Raw genomic sequence first — 20,758 nt, 5'->3', positions numbered from 1 at the left:
TTGAATGTATTTTCTGATATGGTCTGTCAGATGCAGCTGCAACTGACTTATTTTCTGATATATTTTTTTATATTTTTAATAAATTGTGATTTTTTATAACAAAAAAGAAAACATTATATTGCATGTTCTTTTGCCGTAGTCTCATGTTCTTTTGTTTATGCACATGTGTTCTTTTGGTGCACGTGGTGCACCATGCTCTATGTGCACCAGGGTCCATAGTCCACGGATTGACAACTGAGTTTATTTGTACATATAATGGCAGTGTAGATGAATTACAGAAGTATATAATATAATTCAGATATGAGAAGGGGGAATAGGAGGTCTTCCGGGACAGGTGCAGTAACCCTTTTTACACAGGGGAGCTACGCAGCCTGTAAGCCTGCAGTCATATTCACTGTAACAAGGCACCTGTTCCACATTCACATTCACATCTGTGTTTGCTGCAGACTCTGATGTTGCTTTGCTTGATAAGAACAATGCTGCCACTAACAGCACCGCGAATACTACTACTGGTTTTGATGAAGTCTTCTTCTTCATGTCAGCTAATTTTGATCTTACACAATATTAATTGATTATTGAATAGGAACTGAAGACTGTTATTTATGGGCAATACATTATGGGTTCAAATTCAATCAAGATAACTTGTAAATTGTTGTTTTTGCATGACTATCAAGTTTTGTAACCAACTGCATTATGCATATTGGTATAATGGTATTGCTAATTAAAATTGTTTGTTCCACCCATTTTTTAACTTAACTAATAAAGTAATTAAAGGATGTTAGAATTGGTTGGGTTGTTAATCCCAAATTCCACTTAAACCCGGACCCCGGGGCCCTGGTTAATGCACATCTTCTCTAATCATATTTTCTAAACTCGCTTATTATTGTTCTCTTGTCACACGGTCTGACTAGAACCTTGTACAAAGCCTTAGACAAAATTTGCTCTACATTGTAGTAAAGATGGCCTTGGGCCAGGTCGGGCTTCGGGTCGAGCCCACCTAACCGGGCCTATGCCCATGTTGTTTCGTGCCGGCCCGAAAAGTTTAAAAAGGGGCCAGGCCCGGCCCAAGACCATGGGCTTTCGTACCGTGCCGGGCTGGCCTGTCGTGCATAAGGCTAATTTTACTAAATTTAGCGTGCTTTGGCGTGCCGGGTCGAGTTGTGCCGTGCCTTGTCGTGTTTTTTCCAAAAAATTAAGGCCCAGGGCCCACGACTTCGTGCCCGTATCGGGCCGTGCTTTTTTCGTGTCGGGTTGGGTCAGGGCTTCGGGCCGGGCCGGCCCACGACCATCTTACATTGTAGCCAATATGCCGATAATATAACAAAAATATTCACATACACAAACCAAATAACTATATTTGCATAAGAATTGTGTTTATTTTCAAGAACTCAACAAAAAGCACTTTCACCTCATCGATTGACATTACTGAACTAAGTCGTTGCATCTTGATACAAACACCAAACTCAAACTAATCAAGCAAGTTAATGTATAATTATGATTTCTTAATGCTAATTATCAACTCATTGAAATTTCTGGATAATGTGGGGGGCATTTGCAGACATGGTAGACACAAATAGGTGCAGGACAACCAGCAAATCTGCAGTCGTATTCTGATTCACAAGGAAGTACAGGTGCACGCCATCCGCCTCTGCTCCAATCATATTTGAGTTCGTTTGTCTGAACTTTAGCATAGACCAATAGAGGTGAATATACTAACAACAACAATGCCAAGACAAGGGCCCAAAATGCTGGTTTCAACAAACTCTTCTCCATATCTTGTAATAATTAATTATTAACTGATCTTTGTTTCTTTGTAGCTCTTTAATTAGTTTCTTAGCTTAATTAGGAAGGATAGTTATGATTTATGATTAAAATGTAGAAATTATTTATATGTTCTACTAAATTTATGTTAGTTGAAAATTCTGGGGATTAAGAGTAATGTTCGGAGTGATTAGAAACTATAGTAATAGTGAAAAGTTGAAACTTGTAGGAGTGAATTGTGGAGATCTTAGTATTAGTTGTAATAGTTTATTTTTGATGCAAAATATTAGTTGAAATAGTCATGGTCTTGCAACATTGTTTCACTCCTACATTAAAGCTATGTATTAAATGAAAAAAAAAAAAATACTCCAATTTGTAAATAATATTCCCATCGAAAAACTATGTTTCTCTATTTTCCTTTCTTTTCCATTGTCATTTTCCTTACGAACTGGGTAATAATTGTCTTGTCCTTGTTGCTTTGAAACTGCATTTCAATATTTAAAAGTTTTCCTCGTATAACAGTGAAAATTATTTATTTTTTTAAAAATGAAAATTATCTCTTTAAAATCACTCATAATGTATAAACGTAATCAGGTAAATTTTTAAAAAGTGTATCCATAAACAATTACGAGTACTTCATAATATAAGAAGGGAAAAATTGATGGGAATATGTTAATTTTTTATCGTCTATCTATATACTCCCTCCGTCCCGAAATAATTGAAACGCTTTGATCGGCACATAGTTTAATGCATTTTAATTGACTTATTATTTAATTAGATGGTAGTTGGTGGTGGGGTATTTTTTTTAATATAGATAGTGGGATAGTGGGGTAGTGGGGTATTTTTTAATTTTATTTTGAGGGAGTATGGATGTAGGTGGATCCTTGGGTTAGTGAGAAATTGATATAATATTAATAAAAGTTTCCATTTTTAGAAACGTTGCAAGTAATTCGGGACGGCTTTATAAGGAAAGCGTTTCAAGTATTCCGGGACGGAGGGAGTAGTATATACTCCTTGCCTGTACTTGAATCCCTCAAAAAGAATCATCACAATAAATTTGAACATGCTAAACTATATTTCCGAAAACATAGTGTGTTATGTAAATTACAAAGTAATTCCTAAGATATTTTTTCAAAAAAAAAAAAAGCAATTTATGATCAGATCAATATGTGTTAAATCAAGCATGGCTCGGACATTACTAGCATACTTTTGATTAAGTCTAACTTTAATACTCATCAATTTTAAACAAGTTAATTTACCGACGATTAGTACTACAGATAAACGTGTAACTTTATATTTGTTTTTTTTAAAAGAAAAATAGAATGGCATGTGTGTGTTTTTTTTTTTTGGACGTAAAAAATGTTGTGTTTTTCCACTTGAGCTATTCACATTATTGTTCGGTTGGCAAGTAAAATTTGAATTCATCAAATAAAATTGTCAAAATTTCATCCGGAAAAATGTACCTAAAATTGCATTGAAAATCCTACCGCAAAAGAAAAGTGAAAATATACGTTGAAAAACATGTCAATAAGTAAACTTGCGTGTAGATGTGATTGTAATGTAAATTTGCATAATATCTCATACATTTCTGTAAACGTTGGGAAAACAGATGAAATCCCAAGTATGAATCATGTGCAAATAACTACTCCAAACCCTTTTTGATATATGGAGAAATGCACCTTACAATCCAAACCCATTTTGATAGAAAAGTAAAATATTTATGTGATGATATAAAAGAAAATGTAATTATGTAAAGAATATTTTGAGACACCTAAAAATGAATGTAAAGAACAAAAAGAAACGGTGGGATTATTTTCTCTCCCCTTTTCTATCATTATTCTTACATCCAGTCATTACTCATATCCACATACAAACCAAGATTTTATTTTTCTTAATTCTCACCCACATTATTTAGGGGAACAACTTAAAAGAACGGAGGGATTACGTTATAACAGGTCTCTTAGATCTCAACTATATATTTTTTAAATTTTTCTTTGAGGGGTCGGCGGACCCCCCTGCACCCACGTGGCTCCGCCATTGCTCATATGTATCAAAATTAACCACATTTCAAAAACACTAAGCAAATTAAATTTGTATAACATACTTCTATAATAGGTGGAAGGGGGGGGGGGGATATGAATATTACAAAGAGAAAAATAAGAAGACAAAAATACTTAGGTAATAGATACTTCCTTCGTTCTTTTTTAGCTAACAAGTTTTTTTTAAAAGTTTTTCAATGCAATGTTTCAATAATTAATATGTTTAAGTATCAAAACGGAAAAAATTATAAAAAAATTGATTTTACAAGTCTATACAATGAGACAATATTAACAAGACTCCACATAACTATATTTTTTTCGTATATTACAAACTTTTAGGAAAGACCGTTTAACGTACGGTTAGACCACTTTGTTGTCATCTAATAAAACTGATTATTTAAGCAATGAAACTGATTAGTTAAACAATGAGATCAACTAGTTAAGATTTTATGAGTTTTAGTTAATAATAAGTTTGTTCAAAAATAATAACCATTCGGCTCCTAAATTTAACTATTTGTCTTTATACCTTAACTATTTTGTTATTCAATTAGTTATGATTTTATTACTTTTAGTTATGTTTTACACTATTTTAATTAGTACTAAAAAGTGGTCTAACCGTTAGACGGTCTTACATAAAAGCTTTTGTTCTTATATATAAATCACAATTGATAGTCAAAATCGATTATATGAATATAGTCAAAAGTAAAAGTGTGTCAACTAAAAAAGAAGGGGTGAAGTATTACAAATTCCTAATGTTTGTACGTTGACCAAAATTACTTAGGTCTTAAAACAGGAACAAAGGCAAATAGTATTGGTGAGTACTGAGTGTTAAGAAAATAACACACACGTGAATCTGGACTAACTGTCCACATGGAGAAACAAGAGGAAGAGAGTGAGGGATAACTCTGTTGATTAGAGCTTTTATCCCGGTTCCGGGTGATATTGGGATCGATTCTCATCCCCACCTTTATGGCTCATTCGCATCAAAAAAAAAAGGGAGAATGACTAACATATAATATTGATACAACTATCACCAATTGATTTTAGTATGGAATCACATCAGGTTTACAAGTGGTCAGACTATTTAAACAATTAGCTTTAACTTAAGAAAATTTTTAGTAAAGGGTTAAAAATTACCAGGAAACCAAATAAAACACTAGGCATACTTATAGTACAAAGTCACTGTCAAATTCCAGTTTTTGATTTTTTTTGAAAGTTATATCATTTACTCCGTATATTGAATCATGAACTAAAAATTAGTCATGTTTATAAAGTTATAATCCCTCCATTTATTTAGAAGATACACTTTGATCGACACGTAGTTTTAGGAGGGTGGGTTGAATTTATTAAAATAAAATGAAAGTAGTATAATGAGTGAAATATTTAATGTAGTAAAAATGATGTGAGTAAGTGTGGGGAACACAAGAATAAGAGAAATATTAAAATAATTAAAAATGGGGACCATGACATGCCAAAAAAAAAGAAAAATGTGTCTTTTAATTAATTATGGCCGATTATAGAAAGTGTATATTTTAATTAACGACAACTTTTGTGTAAGACAATCTTACCGAAATATCGCTTTGATTGCTTAATTGATGGGTTCCAGACTTCCAGTGCTTAACTGATTAGTTTCATTGCTTAACTAATTGGTTTCAATGTTTAACTAATTAGTTCCAGTGTTTAATTAGTTGGTTCCATTACTTAACTAATTGATTTCATTGTTTAACTAATTGGTTTTATTGCTTAACTTATATGACACCAATGTGGTTTTTGTGTAAGACCGCCCTATATAAAAATTTGTATTTACTTAAATACGGAAATAGTAGTTATTACGTTGATTTGAGAACTAACAACTAATTTTTGTGGTTTTCATATTTTGGTTTTTACAGGGATGGAATTAGGGGGATGGGGGCTATGACCCCATGATATATTTGATTTAAATATTAAATATGCACTACAAATACACATGTCTAAATTAGCTTAAGTGACCATTTTACCTTTTTTTTCTTTTCGGGTGAATATTTTAACCTAAAATTTAAATATTGTTGGAGGTACAAGGTTCGAATCTTATCTCCCTGCTTTATGGTTCCGCACCGAACAACGATGAAGATATGCCGGGGAGAATAACCACCTGATTAAAATTTTGTTAACAATTGATCGGAGATAGAGCTCTGTATTCTGTAAATGAAATACTCAACGATGATTGACGTTTAAAATCACCAGTTTAATTAACAAATCTGGTTGGTAAAGGTATAAAACAATTTTGACGCGGTTGCCGGCGGCCAAACCGTGTTTAATCTAATCAAATAAAATCAGGCCGGGCTTCGAAACCGTGTTATTATAACTAATTAAATAAAATCAGGATATAGAGCTGTCACTCACTCATTTTTGCTTTACTCGTTCTTCTAATTTTATTTGCTTCTTATAAACTCACCGCCCTTGCTCATTCTTCCTCTCTCTTCCTTCAACACTTCCGCACGTCTTACATACATTTTCTCTCCCCTCTCAATTTTCAACCTAAATCAACTTCATTAATTATTCTCTAAACCTAGAGAAATTAATTTGATTGCATATTGTTTTTGTTGTTGCTCATTCTTCTTCAAACTTCAAATTCGACGTTTGAAGTTCCTGTTAAGTCGTCCGATCATCGAATTATTTTTCAAGGTTGGTTTTAATTGCTTCATTTTTATGTTTTAATTGCAATTTATGATTGATTTCCCATGTTAATTAGTCAAAATTTTCAATTATTGGTGATTGGAATTGAGATGTTAGTATTATTATGAGATTGATTCTTAAGTTTTTCATTAATCATCTGAATTATTTATTAATCATGCTCGTTAATAAGCTATGATTATGTTTTATTTGTGGATTTTGGATTCTAGTTCAAACTAGTGTACTCTTTTTTTATCAAATTGAAACAATCTGGAAAAGGAAAAAAAAAGCAACAATTATAGAGCGAAGAAATACTCTAAAAGTGTGTTCAGTTTGAAGTCTCAAAAACATTTGTTCGTTTTATATAGTGATCGAAAGTGATTAAATTTGGTGCCTGCGAAAAATGAAATAAATAAATTGATTAAGAGTTTTCGCCGTTATCTAGTCCATTGACTTCTGAAAGAACTAAGGAATGCAACTTCGATCACTAATACTACCCCGGTCCGTAATTAACGGTCACCTTTTAGCTAGGAAGATGTATTTGGGCCCTTTTACAATCTTTAGGTCCCGTACATTTTGCCGTAAATTTTACTCCTACATGACAATTAATCAATTCGTGTACAATTGGGATACAACTTTATAATTGTGATGATTAACAATGGAATTAATATACGTCGAAATTCGAAAACATGTTTGAAAAGATTGCTACCTCATTAACATATTGGTCCGGTGATAAACTAACCTAAACTTGTTGGGCATAAGAATTATGCAATAGAATTAAGTTTGGTGAAAACAACTTAGATAATTTCACGCATGATCGATTTTGTGTTCTTTAGTGTCAAATGAATAAATATGATTTTGTCAAAGCAAAAAAAATAAACGATAGTCGAATTCTTGCAAACTAAACTGGATAATTAACCACCCAACCGATACGTCTAATTGTTAATCAAGTACTCCACTTGATAACTCTCTGAAAACGACCAAGTCTACATAAGTAGCCATCAACCAACTGTACGCCTCAAGGCTCAACCCCAATTAGTCAAATATTTGGGTAACTCTCCATATTTTTTCCTCATCTTACGTTTGAACTCCTCCTCCACTTTTAACAACTCCATAAATTCTTTTCTTTAAATCCATCTCTTTGACCATTTCACTACATTGGCATCACATCATCTTCATCATCTATGTACAACGAAAGTTGAATTGTGCGCTTGTTTATTGTCATTTTATTATATTTGTATCTTTTAATCGTGCAATGAGAACACATTTCTTGTAAATGTGTTTTTTTTATAGCTCAAGGTCGCAATAAAGCCACTATAAAGTACCTTAACTTTTGAATGAGCTTTTAGAATTTGGTGTGTACAATTGTAAAAATAATTACACTAGCTAAACAAATTATTCTCGTTTCAGGTTCTAGATCATATCTGGCAAAGTGGCAACTGGTAAGGACTCTAACGAGATGAATGATCAACGAGTCTACCCAGGCGAATCTCCACCGGAATCTGGCGAGCACTCGAATGCTAAGCTGATGGCGAACTCACCTTCACCGCCAGTCTCCGGTGAACACCACGGCCGAAACATGAGTCAAGAATCCTTCGCCTCCTCTAAGATGAGCTATGGCTATGGTTATGCGCCGCCCAACCCTGGAACTTACGTTGTGCAAATTCCCAAAGACCAAGTATACCGGGTTCCACCACCTGAAAATGCCCACAAGTTCAAGCTGTACACCAAAAGGAAGGCTGGACGAGGGGGATGCAGAGGTTGTATTTGCTCCATCCTCGCCGGAATACTCATCATTATCGCTCTACTCGCCGTCACCACCGCTGTTCTATACCTCGTCTACAAACCCAAGGCTCCTACCTACTCCATTGAGAGTGTGCACGTTAGAGGGGTCAATCTCTCAAGAACTGCTACCACCACCACCATGACTCCTGTTTTTAACGTTACGTTGAAATCCGAGAATAAAAACGGTAAAATCGGGATTTACTACGAGCAAGGGAGCTTGATCAAGATATACCACGACGGGGTTAATCTATGTAACGGTAAATTACCGGCGTTTTACCAGCCGCCTAAATCTTCAACGGTTTTTTCAACCAAGTTAAGTGGGGCCGGGATCGTGTTGTCCAAGTCAGCACGTGATAAGCTGCTCACGGAACAAAAGAACGGCGAGGTGCCGTTAGAGATTCACGTTAAGGTGCCCGTTAAGATCAAGATCGGGTCGGTTAAGACATGGACCATTTCCGTTGAGGTTTCTTGTGGTGTAACAGTAAACGCGTTAACAACGAATGCCAAGGTTGTATCTAAGAAGTGTAAAGTTCACACCAAGCCATGGTAATATGTGGGTGGGACCCCTATTGACATGAATTCTTTTCAAGGCGTAATTGGTGGTTGGTGGGACCCAATCGAAATTGACAAGAAAAGGAGGATTAATTATATGGGATAATCTTTTTCTTAATCCTACCTTGTTTTATTTTATTTTTTTATTAACAAGATTTTTTGGGGAAACTTTGTTGTTAAATATTTGATGTTGATACTAAATTACTAATAAGTTTATGCATTATAGAATTGAGGAGGGGTGTTTTCCGATAACGATGGACAACATGAAAGGTGCGAAAAAAAATAGTAGAGTTATACAAATTTGACATGATATATGTATATTAATTTATACAATAAATGATGAAAATGTCATGCAATTCTTTTTTCATTTTCTTAACTTATACAAAGAACCATATTACTCTGAACTTCGAAGTATCACTAAATAGAAAAATGCTCAAATGATGGTTTGAAAAAGACCTAAAGTGATGGGCAACACTTGACATTTTCAAGTGATTTTTGTACTCCGTATAAGCGCAACACTTGATGGCAGCTCTTGACACCTCAAGGCTCAAGCACTGCGTTTTCTATAAAATGAGCAGCATTTGTTATACAAACGAACAACTCTTGATATTATAATAAGCAGTACTCCGTACTTGATATAGAAATGAGGAACATTTGATTTACTCCTTCGGTCTAAATGTAATCCTCGTAATAGACTTTTTATGGAGTTTTATGCGATAAGTTATTGTAGATTTATCTATTATATTTTCTTTGTTCTTTTCTAGGTGACACAATTCTTTTATCACGTTTGCCAATGCAATCTTTCATTCGTTAATATATTTAATTATCAACTGACAAAAATGATAAACAGTTGATATATATCATAAATCTATATAATGAGAGGATTATAACAAGACTTTGCGTGATTATATTTTTTCTTAAGTACAAATCACAATTGATATTCAAACTAAGTTATATGAATATATAGTGTCAAAAGTCAAATTGCGTAAACTAAAAAAGAACATAAGTTTTTTAATAGAAAAGTAGGCATGTAATTGGGAGTTAGTGGAAGAATTTTTTTATTGAATGTGAAAGGATGTTAGTGGGTTCATACCATAAAAGGAAGTATGACAATTAAATTGATACAAAAATAAATAAAAAATATGATGATTAAATTGGGACGGGAGGGTCTAAACAAACAACACTTTGTGTTATCATTCCAAACTTTTTCTTGATTTCCCCTACAGTATATATATTACAGCATTTTGATCATGCCACTAGCTCGTCTCCATACAACATTTAATAAAATTAAATGGTTTAATTAAAGGATAATTTTACAATCGCCACAATAAAATGATAGCCACCATAATTTATTAAATCTTAGCCCTTAAATCAAAATGGACTAATCTTGTCCATTAATTTTGCTAACTTTTAATTTATCATAAACTATATTTTTTAATGGAATTTATCATAAATGATTTTGTAATTATAAACGGTTATAAGAAATAAAAAAAATTGAATTAAAAATACCCATTCTCATCCAAGAACCTGTAATTTGGTATCTCTCTTAAAGAACAAAAACAAAAAAAAATATCTACAAGACCTTCTCTGAATCATAGGCAGACCTCTCCGAATAATAGGAAATAAATTGACTATTAAATGAAATACTCCATCCATAAATTAAAAAAAAATCAAACAGTATCAATCTTACTCCGTGATTTTTTTGATTTTTCAAGGAAAAAGGAAATTTGTTCAAATTTCAATCTAATTACTCCGTAATGATTTGAAATGATGATAATAAGGCTAAGTTTATGATTTTCTATGTTAGATGAAGAAGAATATCATGGAAATAGAATCATGTTCTTCATTAATGCATGTTTTCCAGTTAAATTTCAATGGTTAATCGGTGTAACGGTTAGAAAATAGGAGAAGATATAAAGAAAGAGAAAATCGACAACAAATAGGAGAAGATATATAGGATCATGTTTTTCATTAAACTTCCAGGATATATTTCTCACTTCTCATCGACAACAAATCAACAATGGAGGTACTGTAAATTTAGGAAGAAAGCACAAAGATAGAAGGAGTTTTAATTATTATTATTTTTTAATTTTTTTAACTTAAAATTAATGGTCCAGATCAATCACCAATAATGAAGGGTTAAGATTCAGGGTTTTATAATGGCTACCTTTTTATTGTAGCCATTCAAAAGTCTTCCTTAATTAAATGGAGTTACAAAATTGATTCAATTACTAAACTAATTAATTAAAAAAAAAAGTAGCATTGATAGTCAAAGATTCATTACAAGAAAATGAATTAATATAAAAAACAAACACTAGTCATGAAGCATGCCAACTATCAAACTTCATGTATTTTCTTAGTAAATGATTGCTCCCTTGAATGGTTGAATACTTTAATAATGAATACTTTACCATATAATATAAACAATATTACTCGTTGTTACTAAGATTGAGTAGGGGAAATAAAATGTAAGAAAGTCATTTAACATTCTAACCGTATGATATGTTATTAATGACAATTATCAACATATTAATGTCATGTATTTCTTTATCCATGTATTTATTCCAGCACTCGAATATAAAAAAAAAATTATGGAAGAAAAAAAAAATGTGTACGGGTAAATGACTTTTTAGACCGTAAATTTCCCAAGTAGAAAAAGAATCCGGAAGAAATTCCTTGATAAGCACGCTACTACATCCGAATTCCTGATTGTGATTAGGAATCGTAACCTAATTGGATAAGCATTTAGCAATTAGGAAACCTAAAACTGGTAATAATTATATAAATAATTAGTCGATCTGTCTCATATAATCTAATATCCATTATTAACTGGGTTTAGTAATCCAGCGCGCAAAGAATTCCAAGATAATCAAGAATTTCCATGGCGTCATACAAAGTTGAGAAGAAAGATTCAGAGAAATGCACAATATTGTGGCAATTCCAACAAAGTGGAGCCGCGAAAATCCCAATCCAGTCTGTTCTCTTCGGCCAGCAGGTCCGGGTAAGCCCGATAAAAGTAAAGATCCGATTCCTGCACTCGAAGATTAGGGCATACTACGTCCGACCCATCGATATGAAGAAGAAGGAACCCGAATTGATTCAGGTCTGTAAAAGAAAAACGATGACGAAGAAGAAAAAGAACGAGCCCGAATTAATTGATGAAATGACGAAGAAGGAAATCGAATCGGAATTAATTCATGTGCGTAACAGTGATAAACTAGTGCTGGGTGAAAGAACGGTTGAAGTGGACACGACGAATCAGAGTATGATGCAAGTGTTAGTGTTTATTTCTAGTGTGATATCTGAGCTACTCGGAAAGAATGTAGCCCCAAATGATCCAGATGTTGTTCGTATTGTCAAGAGTTGTTTCAAAGCTGTTCATTGCGATACTTTCGTCTTGTCTGTTGAATTCACCTTTCGTCAGGTTTGCATCTGCTATGAAGATGTTGCGGATAGTTTCTGATCGAATTAATTGTCCAAATCCGAATTTAACACAGTTAGGTTGGTTTACTAGTTAATTAATTAAGTTGTATAAAGATTGTAGATGAGTTAGAACATATCAATATATCTTGAAGCCATTTGTCTTTTTTCTTGGACGATTTAGATGTTCATGTTCTAATACAAGTTTTATACGTTATGATATCCGTGTTCAAAGTTGTTCTTCAAAGTTAGCAGTCTTATTTTTAGGAAATGGATACATTTGTACGTTAGTTCTTTTTAGTCAAACTTTGTGTAGTTTATTAGAATGTTAGTGGTTCCTATTTTGGTAGCTAGTTAAGTTGTTATTGAAAACTGAATAAGAATGACAATGATCAAGTTTTAACCTCACGTGAGTGAAGACAATTAAACAAAATAGAGTATCGAGTAGTCATGCTGTGCAATATGTTTAGAGCTTACCCCTATCCCTTCTCCTTTTAGGGTTTAAGTAACATTTTACTCAAATTAAATAAATATCTCTTTCAGATTGAGATCGAAAACATTTAGGGTTTACGTACCCCTACCCCTTCCATCTCTATCTCGAGATCTACCATTTTCTTTACTTGTTTAGCTAATATTAGTAATGACTAATATACACATGTCCCGTTTGATAGGCCGTAATAAAATGTTTGAAATGAAGACATAACATTACTTCGAAGTCCTAGCTAGTTCCAAATAAATACGCCTTATTTGTTTACGCGTCTCCATTCTCCAATGCTCATGGAGTAAGCTTGGCCGGTTTACATACTCAATTAATTTCCACCTTTCTTAGCTAGGTTACTGTTTTTACTAATCTACAATCCTTTATTTACCTAAACCAAATCTATTAGCTCACCAATATCATTATAATCCTCTCACAAACTATATAAAAAATAATTAAATCACGCTTAATCTCTATTCTATAAGGGAACACCTGAGGTTATTTTAGTAAATACACTTTTGGTGTCCCCTTATAGAAAAGACTAACATGCCCCTACTAACCATAAATTATATTAACAATAAGTATTAAATACAATAAAAAGGGAAAAAGAAAACCATCAATAGCCACAATAAATAACATCATAATGGAAAAAAGTCGAAAATAAATAAGGAAAACTACAAAAAAAAAAAACTTAACAGTAAAGTTTACGTAGGCCCAACCACAAATTACGCCACTAATGAAACAACAAGTAACAACTGGCAAAAAGTCAAAATTAAAAAAAGATTTTTTTTTACCAAGTACTTAATTACAGCTAACTTTAACCCACCAACATCAGGGCCAGGAATAAAAAAATGATTTTTTTTACTAAATACTTAATTGCAGCAAACTAACCCACTGTAATGATACAAAAACAATTTTATTTTTTTTATAAAAAAAGTCAAAATAATATGTGTATTACATTATTTAACTATGGAAATGCTTTTAACTAGATATTATATCTAATTTTTCTTCATATAAACTTTTTGAACAATTTTTCTAGCATAATATTTATTGTGACTAGTTCTAAATCATGTAAGAGATCAACAAGACAACGGAAATTAATAAATAATTATAAAACACACACACAAGTACCAAAGCTATCTTCAATTGAATAATTAAATTTGCTAAGATTTCTGTAAATTAGAGAAGAAAAAAAGTACCGCGCTAATAGTAGCAAATTAAGAGAAGAAAATTAAGTACCATGCTAATAGTAGCAAATTAAGAGAAGAAAAAAGAATCAAATGAATCCAAGAGTTCCCCCAAACACTTCAATTAGGGCAAAATTTATGTGCAAGTTAATGCTCCAGCCGTCACCCATGAGAAGTGTTTGAAGGGAACTCCAGGAAGCAGGTGATGATTATGGTAGTTTAGGAGCTGGATTTACTGAACCTAACATCCTAAATTTATAGCAACTTATTTTCACTTTTCATGGTACAATTTGTTGTAAAATGAATTTTAACCAGAGTTATTAAAGCTTAGATATGCATATGAACCTGGCCATTATAATAGACTAGGTTAATTTTGGGATGAAATGGAGAATAATTTGCAAGTAATTGGGAATAAGGATTCAGCTGCCAATGGGTGGCTAATATACATCCATGCCACATTGAAATATCTACCTTTTTGTCTTTTTTTAAGCTTTAAACTTCTTCAATGCATGATAAACGACATTTGCATTACCCTAATTCATCAAAATTAAAGCTTATAATTAATTATATACACTTCCTTGTTTAGTACACGAGCTTTAAACGAATTTTGACCAAATTTACTGATCTCAAATAGTTTTATGCGTACTTGTAACTCAATACTTAAAAGGAATACATTAATTTTTGATGTTTTATTTGTTTAAAAATTATAATTTCTCGTCAGATTGGTTGATGCATGTGTTGGTTTTATTGAGTGGCTAACTCTAAGTTGATCGAGATGACCTACATTGAATGTTTCATTTCCATATATATAATATGATACAACAAATTTTAATATGATGCACATGCATATGTGTTTGAAATTGACAAACAATTTTACATTTGTATTTTTCATTTGAATACTAAGCTAGCCATGTAGTGTACTAATATTAGTAGTGACTAAACTTAAAAAGTTGATAATAGGAAAAATAAGGGAATTTTTTTTTTGGTGCAGAGAGAATCTCAAAGGGTAAACCGAACAAATGGCCGGTGTACATTGGATATGATCCCAAGTCTTGGGTACACCCCCTCAACACTGTAACAATGTAACTAATAAAGCTACCTAGTTAGTTGACGTCCACATAATTTGGAATTATGCTTTCGCGTATTAACTATTTGCTCATGAAGTCATAATTCTTCAAAATTAAACCTACTCAACTTTTAAAAAAAAAGTTTTTGCTAATTGCTAAATCATTTTATGTAATAAATCATATAACAAGAATATATTTCCTTAAAATTTAGTTAATTAAATCAACTAAATGCACCATTTTTAACCCCTTTCATATACGGATTATTCTAGACAATGTACGATAGTTAATTAAGTGATAATATTAATGACCTAATTTATCTTCTACGTAAATTAACCTTGCCTTGGATATGACATTATGACCAGGTTCATTCTACCCTATGATATTTGTTGCTTTATTAAAGACAAAAATTAGAAAAGAATGAAAAGTGATTTCACTTCTTTACTCAAACCGTCAATCCGTCATCGTTTACCATTTCAATTATACCAATAATTAATATAAGGTAAATTTGTCAAAAACTACCTTATAAAATATGATTTTTGCGAAAAACTACCTTATAAAAAAAATGTTGTAATAAATTACCTTATAAAAATTTTATGTTGTAAGATACTACCTTTGGCCATATTATGAGCATTAATTCAAAATTACGACGTTGACTTTACTAGGTGCATATTACGCGACATCTAACGGGAAAGACGTAATTAAATGGCACGTGACATATATATGGTAAAGTCAATCCCGAAATTTCAATCAAACGTTCGTAATTTGGGAAAAGGTAGTATCTTACAACATAAATTTTTTATAAGGTAGTTTATTACAACATTTTTTTTATAAGGTAGTTTTTCGCAAAAATCATATTTTATAAGGTAGTTTTTGACAAATTTGCCTTAATATAAATACGAACCATAATGCAAATTTCCGACCACAATTTAAGCCTTTTCAAGAGTGATTAAAATTGCAACATGGTGATAAGTTTATACGTAGTACGTAGTACTGCTCTGTTTGTCTCACATTGATAAAAGAGAAGATAGTTAATCATTTAATAAGGTCCAGGGGTTACTCCCTTTTTTGCATATGATTTTAAAGTTGAACCTCAGCTGGACTTAGACCTGTCAAAAATTGACCCGACCCGAAAACAATGGGTCTTGAACAAGATTTTGTGACCCAACACGAAAAGTAATGGATCAAAATTCGACCGAATTCGATTTTGACCCGACCAATTGAAAATTATTGCATTTATAGTAATAAATTAGATTATGAGGAAATTTAAGCATAGTAAACACATTGTTGTTACTATCGTTGGGTGTAAAATGATTTAATTTAAATTATACGTCATTTTATGGTTGAATTTGACTAAATAGAAACTTGTGTAGGAAAATTTGTTAATTTGTACCCATTTTTTGTATATTTATTACCTAAATAAAAGAAAATATATTACGCGTTTTAAAATATCTCAATCCGTTAGGTCGACCCGAACCTAAAGTTCTGGGTCTTGAACAAGCATTTGTAAACCCGAACCCGAAAGTGATTGACCCTAGTTAACCCGAACCTGAAAATAATTTTTTTACAACGTACCCGACTTGAACGACCCGTTTGACAGGTCTAACTAGACTTGTTAAGTGAACTCTCTCTCTTGATAACCTACGCGGCACAGGCCCGTATTTAACACTGTTTCTTAATATTATACTCACTCTCTATTCATGTGTTAAATAAACAATTTTGACCGTTTTTATCTGTAATAGAAAACATTATCATGTAGAATCTTATTAGATTCGTCACAACATGTATTTTCAAAATATCAATTTCACATAATTTTACCACAAATTGATATACTTATAGAACAAATTTGCATTTTTAGACTGAAAAAAAAGTGTATCGTTATTCGACGCCCACGTTTTCTAAAAACGCCCGCATTTTATGCTGAAAAGTACCATTTTTCCCTTTTAATGTTCAACCCCCTCCAATAATAATAATAATAATAATAATAAGGGAAGCAGGGATCGTATCCACAGGGAAACAATGTTCTTTCTACTATTAATTAACTAATCTAGACTACTGGTAACAAAGAGTTGGATTGGTTTGTATATTAAACTAAAGCAAATAATCAAATCGGAAAATAACAATATTAAAGGAATCTAGGGCAACGGTTCACCATAAATGCAGAGCAGGATTGGACAACGGACAATAACAATCAATGAACAATCATAATTAGGAAAACATGCATCTCTCGAATCTTATGAATTCCTTAGGATAGAACAACTAGCGGGCTCTCGCTACGTACTAGAAATAATTCCTATCTAATAGCCACAGACCAAAAAAACATCATATTTATACCTCTCGGCGCATAATCTAAGGTTAATCAAACTCAAATCAAAATAGTCCGGCCGAACAGAATTGACGAGCAATAATAATAAGCTATAGAAATTATAATCAATCAATCAATTAATCAAGTCCACATATAATCCCAATCATGCATTCATGGATCCCCTAAACCCTAGAAATTAAACTACTCACTCATGATAATAAATAACAAAGCAATTAACATAATAGAAAACATGATCAAGCAATAAGATAAATTAAAGCAAGAAACAATACCGACTTGAAGAACAATGGAATAATAAAGCTTGAATCTTTGATTAAAATTAAAACTAAGTGTTTGGAGAAAATAGAGAGAACTAAAATAGACTAAGTAATTATAAAACTAGAATAAAAGATGTCACTAAAAATATAAGGGGCTAGTATTTATAGTTTGCCCAAAATAGAGCCCAAAATCGGAAATAAAATCTCGCGAAATACGCTGGAGGTTGGCGTGGCCCGATCGGGCGACGCTTCGCCCGATCGGGCGATGTGCTCGATAGTCGGCCCGATCGGGCAAAATTCCGCCCGATCGGGCGGTTGCAAAATGCCCAGAACAGCGCCCAGAATAACCGCCCGCCCGATCGGGCGAAGCCCGCCCGATCGGGCGCGTGTTGAAACTGCACGATCCTCTATCTTAAAAACACCATATCTCCTTCGTTATAAGTCCGAATTAGGCGAGTGACCACTCGTTGGAAAGCTCTTGAAGTCTAGAATCCAACCCAATTTGAATAGCTGCATTTGGAGTTGTATAACTCGAGTTATGATCAAAAGAGTGGACGACATTCAGTTTTCTACTTCTTTCACTATTCGCTTTGCATGAAAATTCTTCCAACTCAATGTTTGCGCTCTCGAAAGTATATAATCTCTTGTATTGATTCAAACGAGTAGGAAATGCACAAAAATATGCTAATTCCTACAATGATGAACCTGAAACTACAAACACACTACAAGGAGCACATTAGTACTAAAATCGCTCCGAAGAGCTCATTTGAAATCAAAAAGTACTAAGGGACGGGGGTAAAAACTCTATATAAAACGCATATATCAAACTCCCCCAAGCTAGATCCTTGCTTGTCCCTAAGGAAGGAAATCATCGATGAATACAAGATCAACTTCACCCCTAACATATTTCAAAACGAAAGACATAATTCAAGGCAAAATCTAACGAGCATGCATCAATGTCAACCAATCAAATCCACCAACCACAAATCCTCCCTAACAATCGTCACGCAAAGCGAACCACAAATGCACAATGGAATTCAAGACTAGTGCTCACACACTCGTCACTCATTTATGTGGCGGATAAAAGATGTACCCGTTCGCTCTACTCCCAACATATAAGTGTACAATGCCCTCCCAAAACTCACAACACTCGTGTGTCTAGAAAAACATACACTCAACCTAATAGTCGACTCGGAATATGTCATGTCATAACTTGCATTGATAAACAACTACTTTCACATTAATATGACTCTATGCACAAAGGTCGGAAGGTCTTCAAAGCTTGTAATGATAGGCTTAGGTAGGGGTGAGGTAAATTTGGGTAAAATGTGAGCTTAAAGCCTTGGCTTTGGGGAGCATAAATCCTATAAAAACCATGATCAACCACAAATGATGACCACAACTCTCCCACTCAACACATGATGAAACAACAAACAAACCACACTATACTTTCTTGCCTTTCTTTCACAATTAAAATCAATCACTCATAAAGATAAGAAATTACAATACTTGAGTGTAACAATGCTTTGAATTTTTCTATGAGTAATGAATTTTTTTTTTTTTTTTTTTTTCAATTTCCTTTTTTTCCCTTTGGAAACCTTCATATTTTCTATTCTTCTCATCTCTTTCACTCTTCATTATTTTTTTTTTTTCTCTTTTTCAAAAAACAAACAAGATAAGAAGAACTCTCTTATTTCCTTTTCAACACTCACTTTGTGCTCAAAACTAAGCACACTACAACTCCCTCACCTCACTTACTATTAGCTCCCCCAAGCTAGGCTTGGGACTAGTAACCAATGGGGCTTTCATGGGCTTGTAATATGGCTAGTCACCGAATAAAGGGGCACAAGCAACAACATGGGTAGAAAAGGAGGGAACAAATGTATCTAGATTAATCTGAAGGCTACCTAAACAGAAAAATACCTTCGTCCTCCACAATGTGCATGTATATGAGTCATAAAACACTACTAACAGTTGCAAACCAATACTCAAAATCAATGACACACCAGGAATCTATCACACATCCTAACCAAGTCAACTAGCCAAGCACCAAGTCCACGAATAGTTAGTCAGAGTTGACTCATGTTAAGGCATCAAAGCAATCGAATATCAAATCATGGCTAACACATCCACATTGCTCGTCATCAAATACCAAGAATCAAAACAATTTTCAATCAAAGGGGCACAGGGAAGCATGATATTGTATTCATCGGAACGTATTTTTGTATTTTTTTTTTTCAAAGCAATAAACTACTCTAGAAAACATTAAACACACCAAAATAAACACACAAAAATAAGTAAATGCAAAAATAAAAGGAAAAACATACCTAATATGTACAAGTGAGTGAAACACCCCCCAAAGCAAAATCAGACAATGTCCTCATTGGCTCAAGGGCTATCATGAGGAAAGTGAGCAAACCGTGGCTTATTTGTCGCTGATTCGCAAATCGCCCGATCGGGCAGCAGATCGCCCGATCTGGCAGCATATCGCCCGATCGGGCAGCAGATCGCCCGATCGGGCGAATTTCGAACCTTTCCGTTGAATCTGTGCGCGCCCGATCGGGCGCACCTCGCCCGATCCGGATCGGGCGAAATGCAATGCCTTGTTTTATTGACTTTTCTCAGCCCAGAATCCTTCCTTGACCTTTCTACGACGTCATCATCAACCGCCCGATCGGGCGGAATTTCGCCCGATCGGGCATTTCACTCGCCTTTTGTGTGGATCGGGCAACCGTCGCTCGTTCGGGCGATTTTCCAACATTTTCCTTGAATCGACACGCGCCCGATCGGGCGCTCCTCGCCCGATCCGGATCGGGCAAAACGCAGACTACTCCGTTTCAGCTTGAATTCAACTTTTTCGAACTTGGAGCCTTAGACCTGCACAGCATTAAACGTCCAAACCGTAAAATACCCTCTTCTCACCTCTCTAACACCAAAAACTACAATGAAACACACACTTGCTCAAAAATTATACTAAAACACACAAACAAAAGCGAAAAATACACTACGAAAAGCAATAAATGGATAGTGAAATACTCATCCCCTATTATATTGATGCAATGTCCCCATTACACAATCTTAGTTTATGTACAGACAACGAAAGGAAGGGGATGAGAGCCACGACAACTCATCACCAAAGATGGTGCCATCTGGTGTCGAATCAATTGCCTTGGATGAGCTATGTGGCGCGGGAAGTGACAGACCACGACCCCGATCATGAATACGGTGCCCACCGTTCAC

At 33.7% G+C, this 20,758-nt stretch overlaps 1 protein-coding gene across 1 annotated transcript; it reads left to right on the top strand.

Moving 5' to 3' along the window:
- Positions 1–6,195: 6,195 nt before the first annotated feature.
- LOC110784466 (NDR1/HIN1-like protein 13) lies at positions 6,196–9,156 on the top strand. Its single transcript, XM_021988921.2, has 2 exons — positions 6,196–6,464; positions 7,863–9,156. Exon 2 carries the CDS (start codon positions 7,912–7,914, stop codon positions 8,785–8,787), a length of 876 nt encoding a protein of 291 aa, XP_021844613.2. The 5' UTR covers positions 6,196–6,464; positions 7,863–7,911; the 3' UTR covers positions 8,788–9,156.
- Positions 9,157–20,758: the final 11,602 nt, after the last annotated feature.

This window comes from Spinacia oleracea, chromosome 1 (assembly GCF_020520425.1).
Source record: "Spinacia oleracea cultivar Varoflay chromosome 1, BTI_SOV_V1, whole genome shotgun sequence".
NCBI lineage: Eukaryota > Viridiplantae > Streptophyta > Magnoliopsida > Caryophyllales > Amaranthaceae > Spinacia > Spinacia oleracea.
Note: the sequence above shows the minus strand (reverse complement) of the source record. Positions and strands in the feature narration are given on the sequence as shown.

What these genes read in the sequence shown, in the direction of transcription:
- LOC110784466 (XM_021988921.2), top strand. Translation starts at nt 7,912, where the DNA reads ATGAATGATCAACGAGTCTACCCAGGCGAATCTCCACCGGAATCTGGC.